This window comes from Jaculus jaculus, chromosome 1 (assembly GCF_020740685.1).
Source record: "Jaculus jaculus isolate mJacJac1 chromosome 1, mJacJac1.mat.Y.cur, whole genome shotgun sequence".
NCBI classification, from domain to species: Eukaryota; Metazoa; Chordata; class Mammalia; order Rodentia; family Dipodidae; genus Jaculus; species Jaculus jaculus.
Window position 1 is genome coordinate 85,764,704 of NC_059102.1, and position 12,851 is coordinate 85,777,554.

At 43.9% G+C, this 12,851-nt stretch overlaps 1 protein-coding gene across 1 annotated transcript in view; it reads right to left on the reverse strand.

Annotated features, from left to right (window-relative positions):
- Nucleotides 1-444: 444 nt before the first annotated feature.
- Nucleotides 445-12,851, reverse strand: part of LOC101608590 (chromobox protein homolog 1-like) — a 30,622-nt gene continuing 18,215 nt past the window's right edge. The window contains exons 4-5 of the mRNA XM_045155560.1: nt 856-1,300; nt 445-566 (exon numbers count right to left, since the gene is read on the reverse strand). Of these exons, the coding sequence (XP_045011495.1) occupies nt 445-566; nt 856-1,300 (567 nt within the window). The remainder of the gene's footprint in view (nt 567-855; nt 1,301-12,851) is intronic.

Consider the following 12,851-nt stretch of genomic DNA (forward strand, 5'->3'; position numbering starts at 1 on the left):
ATTCCCCCCCCCACATTAATACACCAGTAATAGCCAAAAACTACACACGTGCTACTCTGTAAAAATGCAGTTAACACTATTGGGAAGAAGGCTATGGGTTGTGGAGATGCTCTCTGAAGATCCACAGTATCTTTTTTGCTCTCCCACACACCCAGTTCTGCAGGTTTTGTCCTTCATAGAAGGCCCTTTGCCTTTCTCAGCAAAGTGCAGAATGGGTTGCCTTGAAACACTTACCCTTTCCCCTCCACTGGGACGGGCGTACAAACTACACAGCTTGGAACAGCTTTAAAGCACTTGGGCTGTTGCAGGGCACAGAAACTATGCTGGCTCTTGAAAGGACATCTTCTCAAGCCACCTTTAAGGTGTGTGAAGACAAGTAGAATTCCTTCCTTCCCCCCTTGAAGCCCACAGTCAAGAGGTGACAGAGGCTGATATTCAAGAGCGTTAATTCTTGTCCTTTTTGTTATCATCCTCTGAGGGGTAGGAATGCCAAGTCAGCCTTTCCTCATAGAAGGCTATAACAACGTGTGGGCACTTGACATTGGCTTCCTTGGCAGGGACCAGATAAGCCTCATCAGAGTTTTGTGTGTGTGTGTGTGTTGTTTAGTTTTTATTTATTTATTTGAGAGTGACAGAGAGAGAAAGAGAGGCAGGGAGGGAGGCAGAGAGCAAGAGAGAGAGAGAGAGAAAGAAAGAGAGAGAATGGGCACACCAGGGCCTCCAGCCACTGCAAACGAACTCCAGATGCGTGTGCCCCCTTGTGCATCTGGCTAACGTGGGTCCTGGGGAATAGGGCCTCGAACCAGGGTCCTTAGGCTTCACAGGCAACTACTTAACTGCTAAGCCATCTCTCCAGCCCCTCATCAGAGTTCTTCCATTTCATCAGGAACATGAGCTCTCCACTGAAGTCTGTAGCTCCAATAATCTGCTCTGGCTCCAAACCTCGGGCAAAGCCTCGTGGCTTTTCTGACTCTTCGTTTTTCTTCTTTGGTTTGCTCTCCTCTCCTTTATCTTCAGAGTCAGAGTCGGCTTTTCGCTTGCCTCCCTCTGATGTATCTGTCTCATGTGCTGTTTTCTGTGACTGTAGAAACTCAGGGATCAGGTCAGGGCAATCCAGGTTCTCTTCTGGCTCCCACGTGTTGTCCTCATCTGAGAAACCCTTCCACTTCGGAAGATACTCTACTTTTCCCTTGACAACTCGTCGATTGAGAACTTTTTCCACCACAGATTCCTCTTCCTCTTCTTCAAGCACTTCCACCACTTTCTTCTTGTTTGTTTTTTTCCCCAGAGTGCCTGCCAGCTTTGTAGTGTAAAGGGTGTCGCGTAGGGAGGACAGAGGGAGTGGCACCCAGGAAAACCACCAGCGGAGTGGCGGCGCCCGAGCCCCTGCTGAAGCAGCGACCGCCCTCCTCCCCCTCAACCGAACGAAAGAGCCCTACACTCTTCGCCGCCTGCCGCTCGCACTCAATGGTGCTATTATACAGTGTTAAGTACTCTGGCTAGGCTGGAACCCAGGAAGTCTGGTCCAAACCTTTATGCTACAATGCTTACACTAGGAGAAATGCAAAGCTTCTGTGGTGGTTTGATTCAGGCGTCACCCATCAACTTAGGCGTTCTGAATGCTAGGTTCCCAGCTGATGGAGATTTAAGAATTAATGCCTCCTGTAGGCAGTGTATTGTTGGGGGTGGGCTTATGGATATTATAGCCGGTTTCCCCTTGCCAGTGTTGAGCACATTCTCCTATTGCTATTGTCCACCTGATGTTGGCCAGGGGGTGATGTCCACCCTCTGCTCATGTCCTTGTTTCCCCTGCCATCGTGGAGCTTCCCCTGGAGTCTGTAAGTCAAAACATTTTTTCCCACAAGCTGCTCTTGGTTGGGTGACTTCTGCCAGCAATATGAACCTGACTGCAACAGTAAAGTTGGTACTATTGCTGCTTGAAACCTGACTGTGTGGCTTTGGCCTTGTGGAGCTGATTTTCAAGAGGAATGTGGCTGAATTTGAAGTCTTGGTTTAAGAGATGCCTTGTAGTGCTATAAGTACAACTTGATGGAATATTCTGGTCAGCGTTGAAAGACCTGAATTCAGTAAGAACCAAAGATTGTGAGGTTTGGTAATGAAGGTAAAAAACTTCTTTTCCTGGACTGGTCTAGAAGCAGTTTTTGTGAAAGGCTTGCTGTTGTGCCCATGTCCCGAGAACTTGTGCAGGGTTGCATTGTGTAGAAATGGACTGGTGTGAGCAGAGGGATATGGCACATAAAAAGTGAAATCTTAGGTCTGAAACTCCTGCCCATTCAGCTACAATTGTATGATAAATTACAACCATTGAGATTGGGCCAGTTGGCCTGCTTTGGGACAGCAGAAAGAATGCAGACTCTTTTGAAGGGGCCTGAATGCTAAAGGTGTGTTCTGTTCTTCAATGTCTGCTTTATTCTTCTCTGGATTAACAAACTGGCACCCCACTTGGTATTATGGAATATAAGAAATGAAGGAAAGAGAGAGTCATTGAATTTGCAACATGGTTTTGTGTTTTGGAAACACAAACATGAGCCATGTGAGCAGATTTGCTGGATGACTGCATGGAGACCCTATGGAGCCATGAAAATGGACCATGGGTTGCACTGTAGCCCCAGTGGTGATTGTGGGACCACGAGACTGCTCCAAAGGAGAGCTGCCTGCCTCAGATGAAGTTTTCCAGGATTGTAAGTAGCCTAGCTGGAGGAGTGGAATTGAAACTCCACAGACTTGTCACTGATTAGAATTATCCAGCTTGAAGACTTGTCATTGACTAGAGTTGTTGGACTTGGAACTACAGAGTTTGATGTTTACCCTGTTTAAATCTTGTATTAGTTGAATATTTCCTTGCTATGCCCAATGCCATTTTTTTGCAGTGTGAATGTTTATTCTGTGCTATTATGGGTTTGGGGGAATTGTTTTTTGTATTTATTTTCTTTTCAAATTTTTTGTATTAACAACTTCCATGATTATAAACAATATCAACAAATGGTAATGCCCTCCCTCCGCCCACTGTCCCCTTTAAAACTCCATTCTCCATCATATCCTCTCCCCCTCTCAATCAGTCTCGTTTATTTTGAGGTCATGATCTTTTCCTCCTATTATGATGGTCTTGTGTAAGTAGTGTCAGGCACTGTGAGTCTGTAGCTCACTGCTGTAAAATTGTAGACAATGGCCTTTGCATTTACCTGATTTCTTTTTTTTTTTTTTCTCCAGGTGGCTTAGAGTATCAGATGGGGAAGCAGAAGCCTTAAATCTGATTCCTCTTTTCATACTCACTGATAGACCTGGGATAAATCCTTCAGCTTCATTTTTTTTTCCATGTGTATGAGATGGGGAGAATTTTTATGCTTATTAATCTAAGTTTCAGAATGTACCAGCATGAAGTCTTAAATTGCTGAAGCTTTATATAAACTAAAGCATAATCATCACTGGGAGCAAAAGGGCCATCTGGGCCCAAGGACTGTGGCAACCCTTGAATGACAAGGATGTAAGGTCCTAAGGCTGCCACTGTGCTGTCCTTATCCCTCTATCTCTAGAAATGGCATAATAATGTCTTAGGGATTTGGGAGCGTGTGTGTGTGTGTGTGTGTGTGTGTGTGTGTGTGTGTGTGTGTGTGTGTTATGTGCATGTTCATATATGTGTGAGTGCACACAAATGTTTGGGTGTGCATGTGCATGGACCCCAGAGGTCAGCATGGGGTGTCTTGCTCAACTACTCTCCACCTTGTTTATTGAGAGAGGCTATTTTGCTGAACCTAGAGCTCACCCATTTAGCTAGATGAGCTAGACAGTGAATACCAGCACTAGAATTACAGACACATGCCCCCATGCCCAGCATTCCACACAGGTTCTGGAGATCTAAATTCAGACTTTATGCTTGTGATACAGAAGCACGTTACCCACAGAACCACTAGCCCAATACCTCAGATTTTGCCTAACTTGTGGCTGTTGCATGATGCCATCTAGAATACCGCTTTACACATAATCATCTTCCTTCAGAATTCCCTTGGCTGCCACAGTTTAGCAGGAACTTAATTTTTCCAACAATAGACAAGTGGGTTATGAGTAGATGATTTAAAATTGGATGGAAGACAGTCCTATCCAAACCTAGTTCTCTATCATATGGCTCTGTTTTCACTCCTATGTGCTAACTACTTTTTGTGGTCCCCACCCACATGTCCTCCAGCACCCTAAGTCTAAAATTCTTCTAAAATCTGCAAGAATTTGTTCCTGCTTATTGCAGTCCGGTTCGCATTGCTGGTAGAAATCACCCAACCAAGAGCAGCTTCTGGGAAAAAGAGGTTTATTTGGCTTACAGGCTCGAGGGGAAGCTCCATGATGGCATGGGAAAATGATGGCATGAGCAGAGGGTGGACATCACCCCCTGGCCAACAGAAGATGGACCACAGCAACAGGAGGGTGTGCCAAACACTGGCATGGGGAAACTGGCTATAAAGCCCTTAAGCCCACCCCCAACAATATACTCCCTCCAGGAGGCATTCATTCCCAAATATCCATCAGCTGGGGAGCTAGCATTCACATCACCTAAGTTTATGGGGGACACCTGACTCAAACCACCACACTGCTCTTCTCTTGTCCCCAAATATCCAGCTAGATTTCTATCTATCTCATTTGCTCTCCTTCTCAACATCCAATCATGTAGAATGTCTATTTTCCACTCATGCCCTCAAGTGTGGAGCATAGCTCAACCACAACATAATACTGTAAGGAGCTGCTGATGAAGAGAGAGAGGCTCAGTCTTCTTCCATCAGGAGCTGGGGTGGTACTGTTATGCTTCACTCCTCCCATTAAATTGGTTTGTCCAGGATCTTGCTCCAAGGCAAGATACAAGCTATCAGATAGGTCCTGTCCTTGTTAACTCTGTCTTGCTTAATATGTACACATGACCAAAGAACACAATTTTATCCTATTGTATATTTTGTATTGTTGGACATTGAACCCAGAGCCTTATACACAAGAGGCAAGTGTTCTTCCATATCCCCAGAACTTATATAGAATATGTGTTCAAGTCATCATTGTAGATCTTTCAGAAGACAATGTTTCATCATGTCCAACACAAAAGTGACATGCCTGGCTGAATGGACCTGCATTAAAAGTCACCTTCAGGGCTGGAGAGATGGCTTAGTGGTTAAGCGCTTGCCTGTGAAGCCTAAGGACCCTGGTTCGAGGCTTGGTTCCCCAGGTCCCACACTAGCCAGATGCACAAGGGGGCGCACACATCTGGAGTTTGTTTGCAGAGGCTGGAAGCCCTGGCGCGCCCATTCTCTCTCTCTCCCTCTATCTGTCTTTCTCTGTGTCTGTCGCTCTCAAATAAATAAATAAATAATTTTTTTAAAAAGTCACCTTCGCCAGACAATGGTCTTGAGTCCGCCACTCAGTGTGTTCCTTTGGCCCCTGTCATTCTTGTGAGGAGCTCTAAGCATGACAATAGCCTGCCTCAGCCCAGACACCTGGGGGTATTTTTATGTCCATCCTTGGACACTGCCACTGTGCGTGCTTCAGTTTCTGTCCCTGGAGTCACTGATCAGTACAATTCAAGATTCCTGTAATTTTTTCCATGTTGGATGGCTATGGTAGATAACTATATCACAGAAGCAATATCATAACAGGAAAGGAGGGAATAAGGGAAAGAGGGGGAGAAAGATGGAAGAGAGAGAGAAAAAAAGGTTTTACTCAGACCAGTTAAGGAGGCAAGGAGAAGAAAATTGTTTTCATGACAAAATATTTTATAACTTTGAATACATAAACTATAAATGTTATATTTGTGGTTAAAGTATGTTGGTTTGCCTTCATAGGTTTATGAAATGGGAAATCAAAGAGATACTATGTTCAACGTAAGTCTAATCTTTATTTAGACTATATATCTCACCTCTAAGGATACTGTTGTTAGATGGATTTCTTATTTTAGTAACGAAGAGAGGAAGTGTTTTTCTAACACATCAGAAAGTCCCCTTAAAATAGTATTGATAGTCATACCCTTTCTCTTTCTTCTTATCATGAGCTAGACTTTGTTGGATACCATTTTAGGAAACTATAATAATAATGCCTAAGACACAACAAGTGTTAGAAGCAGAAACTAAGTAGTGAAAGAACTTTCAGGAGAGAGAACTTAAACACATATCTCAAAGTATTCCAGCGAGCAGCACTCCAGAACTCCATCCTCGACATTCGACCTGGTCTGTGCCAGCTGGCCATACCCCTGTCCTAGCGCCTGCCTGCCTGAGGGGGATCCTGTCCCCAGCGCTGGCTTCCACACCCACACATGTGACTCTGTGGCAAATGTTCACTTGAGAGGTATGGGATGGAAGTCTCAGGTCTTGTATCTGACCCTCTAACTTGTGGGTCACTTCCGGTTCAGACAAAGCCTTGTGTGACAGAAAAACTGGACATGTCTCATGGTGAGTGACTTGCTGTGCCTTGGCACAGGAGTGCCTCAGAGCCACCACCTTAGTCTACTGGCACTGTTGTCTGAAAGTTCTCAAACTGGGGCAAACTCACACCTCACAGGATGATCCCCTTCTTCAAAGATTCTTTCTTATCAGTGAAAGTGGGGCAATGTCAATGATAAGAATTCCTTCATGATGATTAGTGAGGAAATCACAATGATACCTCATCATTGAAAGTGTTTCAGAAGTCAGAAGGAACTAGCACAGTATAGTTCCTATAGGTGCTTACATGACCAATGTGCATTCACACACACACACACACACACACACACACACACACGCACTTTGACATTGGCAATTTTTACATGTCTAAAATGGTGTATTAGGGTTTTCTATAGGAATACCTATTACAAAGGGGATTTATTATATTGGCTTGCACACCATTGCCGGATAGTTCAACAATGCATGCTAGAGAGGCTGGGAATCCATTAGGCTGGATGCCTAAACAGCTCAAATATGGCACTGCAGGTTTGAAGGATTCCAAGGAGCTGATGGTCTCCAGCCCACATTGGAAGGTCGAAGAAGCTGGGTTCTAATGTCAGTGAAAGATGGAAGCAACAGGGGAGATGTACTCCCTACATCTCAGCAAGGAGCAAAGGCAGCCAAACAAAAGTATTGCTGTTTTGGATCCTCTTATATGTATAGGATGCCACTGGAAGGACGGCTCTTTAGGAGGAAGGTCTGCTCCTTTCAGTTGATCTTTCCTGGTAATGCCTACACAGACCTGCCCAAGAGGCATGTCTTTTACTTGATTCCTGATCCAATTAACTTGAAATAGAGATCAACCATCTAATGTAAGTTCTCCAAGTCCTAGAGTCTAATAAATGGACTTCTTAGTCAGTGAAGTACCTACCATTGTTTCTCAGTATGAGAGATTCTCAGGAAATAGCACAGTAAAAAATGAAGAGCCGGATGAATCATACCTTCTGGCCCAATGTTGTTCAGGCCTGGATGATTATAGTACTTAGGAGAAAACCTTAAATGTCCTGGTTTTCCTGCAAGAGTTGTGATTGGAGCTATAAGGTAGATGTTGGGTTAGAGGTGACTTTCAGGGATAGTTCTCTGGTGATATGATGCAAGATTCTTGGGTTCAGTAGAGGTCCTCCAAATTTATGAACCCTGATTTGGGATTCAAGAAGGATAAATTATAAATTATTGTTTATTTAGGGAGAAATAAAAAATTGTGGGGTTTGTTTATTTAAGGGAAATTAGTATCTAGGAAGAAGGCTAGAGTAGAGTCATAAGCATGTGGAAAGGAGGAAACACACTTGTGAAAAACACCTAGAAAAAAGCCTAGTCTGTGAAATTCATTCAAGAGAAATGGCAGGGACAGAGCCACAAACCTATGGATGATAGAACCTAGGTGCTTATTTATGGGAATTTAGAAAAGACAAACCATGTATCCTGCACTTTCCCATGGTAATAAGCTAAGGGGTAAATGGTGGTGCCTTAAGGAAGAACAGCAGAGGGAAAGTATCAAAGCAGAGACCAAGAAATTCAGATGAGAAATCGGGAGTACAGAGAGTTATACCAAGCTTGCCTAGAGTTTAGAGAAATTACACAGGTGGCAGGCTCAGAGTTTAGAGGAGATACACATGTGTGGCAGATCTAGAGTGTAAGAGAAATACACACGTGGTAGATTCAGAGACCAGAGGAAAATCATACATGTAAATAAAGTGAGAAGTTACTACAAAGTACAAAGCAGAGACAAACAAAAGAACTACCTAGAACAAGAAGCAGTATTCTGGGCTGGAGAGATGGTTTAGCAGGTAAGGCGTTTGGCTTAGAAGCCAGAGGACCCAGGTTTGATTCCCCAGGACCCATGTAAGCCAGATGCCCAAGGTGGCACATGTCTGGAGTTCCTTTACAGTGGCAAAGACCCTGTGCACCCACCCATTTTCTCTCTCTCTCTCTATCTATCTATCTGGCTCTTAAACTCTCTTTCCGAAATAAAATAAATGTTAAAATTTTTGGGAATTTAATAAATAAACAAATATCCTTTCTTCCATTAAAAAATAATAATAAGAAGCAGCAGCAGTATTCTGCCCCCATCCCAAGCAGGCTGGGTGGTGGGGAAAGCCCCTCCCATGTGTCACAGGGTGGCTAGGGGATGCAGAGAGAAAGGGTGGAAACAGCACGGACTTTATAGCCTTTATAAGCAATTGAAAATGGATTCTGTCAGATTCTAGCATGTAAGGCGCAGACCTGACTGGTTTGTAGATTTGAAGGGCAGGCTCCAGGTCCAGTCCACCTGGGAAGTGACTTCCGCCCATCTAGGTAGTGGTGCTACTTTAGGCCGTGGGCAGCAGGGTTACTGTAGCTGTGGTAGATGAGTCTCAATCGGTCAGACTCGAGTTCCATTCCTGCCAAGGTGGTTTGGCATGTAGGTAGCACTCCTGGTCCCCTCTTTGGGTTTCTGTTTCTGACTGAAATGGCCTAAAAGCAGCTAGCTTTCTCCTGAGTCTCTTCAAAAGCAGTGTGCGACCAGCACTACGCACTACCAGAAGAAGACTCTCTACTGTTCCTTGTCTTCTTCCCAGGTCTGTGTTGGATGATGGCTGCTTCAGGCTGTTTTCAACACTTCAGCCCCACCAGTTTTCTCCCAATGTTGCCTGAAGCCCTGTCACACGCCCTGCCATCTTGGGGTTAAAGAGTGAATTCATTAAAAACTTGGGCCCACAATTAAATAAAGGGCCTGGGGCCATTTTTGATTGTAGAGTGCAAATCTGACAAGTTCACTAAAGTTATTACGTTTGTTTGCTTGGGCTACAAAATGGGTGGCTTAAACCACAGACGTTTGTTTTCCCGCAGATCTAGAGGCTGCACCTCCAAGATCAAGGGGCTGGCAGGTGTGCTTTCTACTCACGCTTTTCTTGTGGGCTTATGGAAAGAAACCCTTGGTGCTGCCTCCCACGGTTGTCCCTCTGTGCCGCAGGGACGCTGCTGCTCTTTTCCTGACAACATTTCCTCTTCTTACAGACCCTAATCAGATTCAAGTGGCTCACTTCACAGACTCATTTTAGCTTAATTACCTCCTTAAATAATTTATCTTCAAATACAGCTGCATTCTGGATAGTAGAGCTTAAGGATTCAACATAGAATTTTGGAGGGCATATTCAACGTATAGGGTAGTGATCCAAATAAACACAATGCATATGGTGTCCCAGGGGCAGGAGATCTCTATTTTGGCCACTCAGAGTTGAAGGAGTCAAGTTAGAAAATAAATATTTACTGCTTCTTCTTAAAGGAACGATTTAGAACAGACAAGGATAATCTAAGATGAAAATTACTGTGTATTTTCTTCTTTGAGGAGAGTCAGAGTGTTGAGGTTATTCCACTAGACTGTTGGCTGAAAACCACCTTGGAGCATTACTTACTTAAATGCTAATCAAAACACTGGACACCCATTGCCCCTTATGGAAATCAATATTAAAGCTCACCATGGGATTTTGATTCCTTGACTGAGACATAAATGTCTGTAGGGCAATAGATTCTCCTACTCTTCCTTCCAACCCTTGAGGTGGCTTTACATTGCCCATACTTCCTTGTCAAGCTCTTTCTGGCTTGACCAGGGCCAGAAGGTTGAACTAGGAGGGGTTATTACTGGAAGTTCCTGGGGTGATTATCCATGGGAGGGGGAGAGGAAGGATATAAAGCTAAGAACATGAACCACTGTAAACCAGAAAGGGTGAATAGATTAGAATAGTGCGAGTTTAGGTAGGATGAAGGAAAGACACTTGTGACTTCATCCTAAGGTGGGCTCGTTATGTGCAGATTATCTTCTAGGTGGGCTTTGTATATGTGAGGCTGATATTTAAAGAGCCCAAGTAAGTGGAGAGACAAGCTCCTCTCCAGCATCTAGTTCTGGTGGTCGCAACTTGACTTTTTGATTACATTAGTTCACATGATTTTCCTTTCTTGCCAGGTCTTAATCACATTTTTTTTCTTAATTGATTGGGATTGGTTACATCTTATTAAATAAAATGTGGTCTCTCCTATTAAGGAATAAAAGTTCTAATGAGGGAAGAATGTTTACACACACAGGTTGCAATTATTGATACTGACTGGGGGAAAAACAGAGCAGAAGCTCAGTGCAGGCACATACCACAGCAAGTTTTGAGATATTTTGGATACATATTCTCAGTGTGGCATGGAGATACCTAAAGAAATTTTCTTTTACCCAAGAGTTAGTTAATCAATATAAAGGCTTTAATGTTGTTATTATTCTTGGTAAGCATTTTGTAATTTATGTAATGTAGACCCTAGGTTTTCAGGACCCTTCATCTGCTCAGTGTCAACAAATACAGCAGCTGCAATGTCAGCCAGGATGTCAGAGGGTCAGCTCTGCTGGCGCTCAGCTTTTCCAGTCTGTGCGATATTTGTTAAATCTTAGTGCCTCATTCTCTTAAGCAGCCTCGAGAGCCATGCAAGTTCAGAATGACACATGTGCAGGCCAGGGGAGGATACAGAAGCAACTTACTATCTCCTTCCCAAGGTTTAACTCAAATAACTAGAAATCTGGAAACTTCTCCATGCATCCATTAGCATAAGAAGCTCTTAGCTAGATTACAAACCTAAAGCCTTGTCTAGTGTTCCCAAAATATCACTGTGCTAGAGTATCCCTTGTTGCTCATTAGAATGTACACTTTGGTGACCCTCACAGACACTTGTATGCTACTCTGTGAGGTAGGCTGTGATATCTGCATCTTTGCAAACTCACCAGTCCTTCTAGACTAAGACAATCTCTGGACCTCATTTTCAAAAGGGCTGCCTTGAAGTTTTCCATGTGCACCAGCTGCTTACTCCCTGAAAAGGGTCATGGTTTAATCTTTTTCCAAAGGAAGGGGTCTGGAAGTAGCTGTTCTCCTCCCACATTTAGTCTGTTGTCTCCCTCTGCCACACTGCTGTAACAAGCTCTCCATGCCTAGGTCACCTTAAGCTCCTGGACACAGAACTCTGGAGGAATTAGGGAAATGACTATGGAACTCAGCTTGCCTCCATGAGGGTTACAATAGAGGCAGGGCTGGAATGTGGGCCACAGCTTTCCTCCAGCCTCAGTCTCTGTAGTCACCCAGTTTGCTAGAGGTACCAATGGGATGATCCTATGCATATCCCTTTTTGCTTTTTTAAAATTTTTTTGTTTGTTTATTTTTATTTATTCATTTGAGAGTGACAGAGAGAAGGAGTCAAAGAGAGAGAGAGAGGGGGAGAGAGAGAGAGAATGGTTGCGACAGGGCCTCCAGCCACTGCAAACGAACTCCAGACACGTGTGCCCCCTTGTGCATCTGGCTAATGTAGGTCCTGGGGAATCGAGCCTTGAACCAGGGTCCTTAGGCTTCACAAGAAAGTGCTTAACCATTAAGCTATCTCTCCAACCCTCCTTTTTGCTTCTTTAATTTGAATTTCCTGCCACTATTTTATAATGGGAAGTGCCTCATAAACATTCTTTTTTTTTTTCTGTCACCTAATTTTATAGTTGTAATTTTGTGGGGTTCTTTTTTTCTCAAGTAAGACAACACAATTGTGTTGTACCCTCAAGATTGGGAGGAAAGGAGAGAGGAGATTATCCTCTGAGGATGCAATTTGGGTCATGTATTAGTCAGGGTTCTCTAGAACAGAACTGTTAGAACGAATTATATTAAAAAGGGAAAATTATTGGATTTGCTTAATGTAGTCCAATAGCAGTTGCAGGCCTGAGAATCAAGGAACCAGGTATCTTCTCAGTTCACGTGACCAGATGCCTCAGCAGTCCCAATCCAGCACTGAAGGCCTGGAGGCTTTCTGAGGAGCCACTGATTTTCAATCCAAATGGACGCATCTTCAGTTGACTCTGGTCTTCAGTCCATGCTGGTCTTCAATCCGTGCTGGAAGGCAGCAAGTAACTCCAGCAGCCAAGTGGAAGGAAGGAAGGGGCTCTTTTCACCCAGAGTGTCCTTCAAGTACCCCCCCACACCCGTGAGCAGGCCATCTGCTCTGGGGGAAGGGCTCACTCTGGAGGAAGGGCTTCCTCCTTCAGTTAATCCTTCCTGGAAGCAACCTCAGAGACCCACCCAAAAGGGACTTCTGTGGATTACTAAACAGATCAAGTTGACAACACTTTAACCATCACAGGTCATATATCTGGAATTTAGTTCATCATCCCTGGTTAAATCTATTTCTTCTATAATCCATATTCCTAAATTCCCTATACAGCTAGAGCAATATTTTTATATATAGTCATTGAGTTTGCTATCTTCTCCATTCCTTCAAAGACACATTTAGGCCCCATCAATTTAATAATTCTCATTTGGCGCTGTAAAGCTGCTATGAATCCCCATGTTGAAGCAAAGCATGCAGTATCTGTCCTCAGAAAGGAAACGAGCTGTA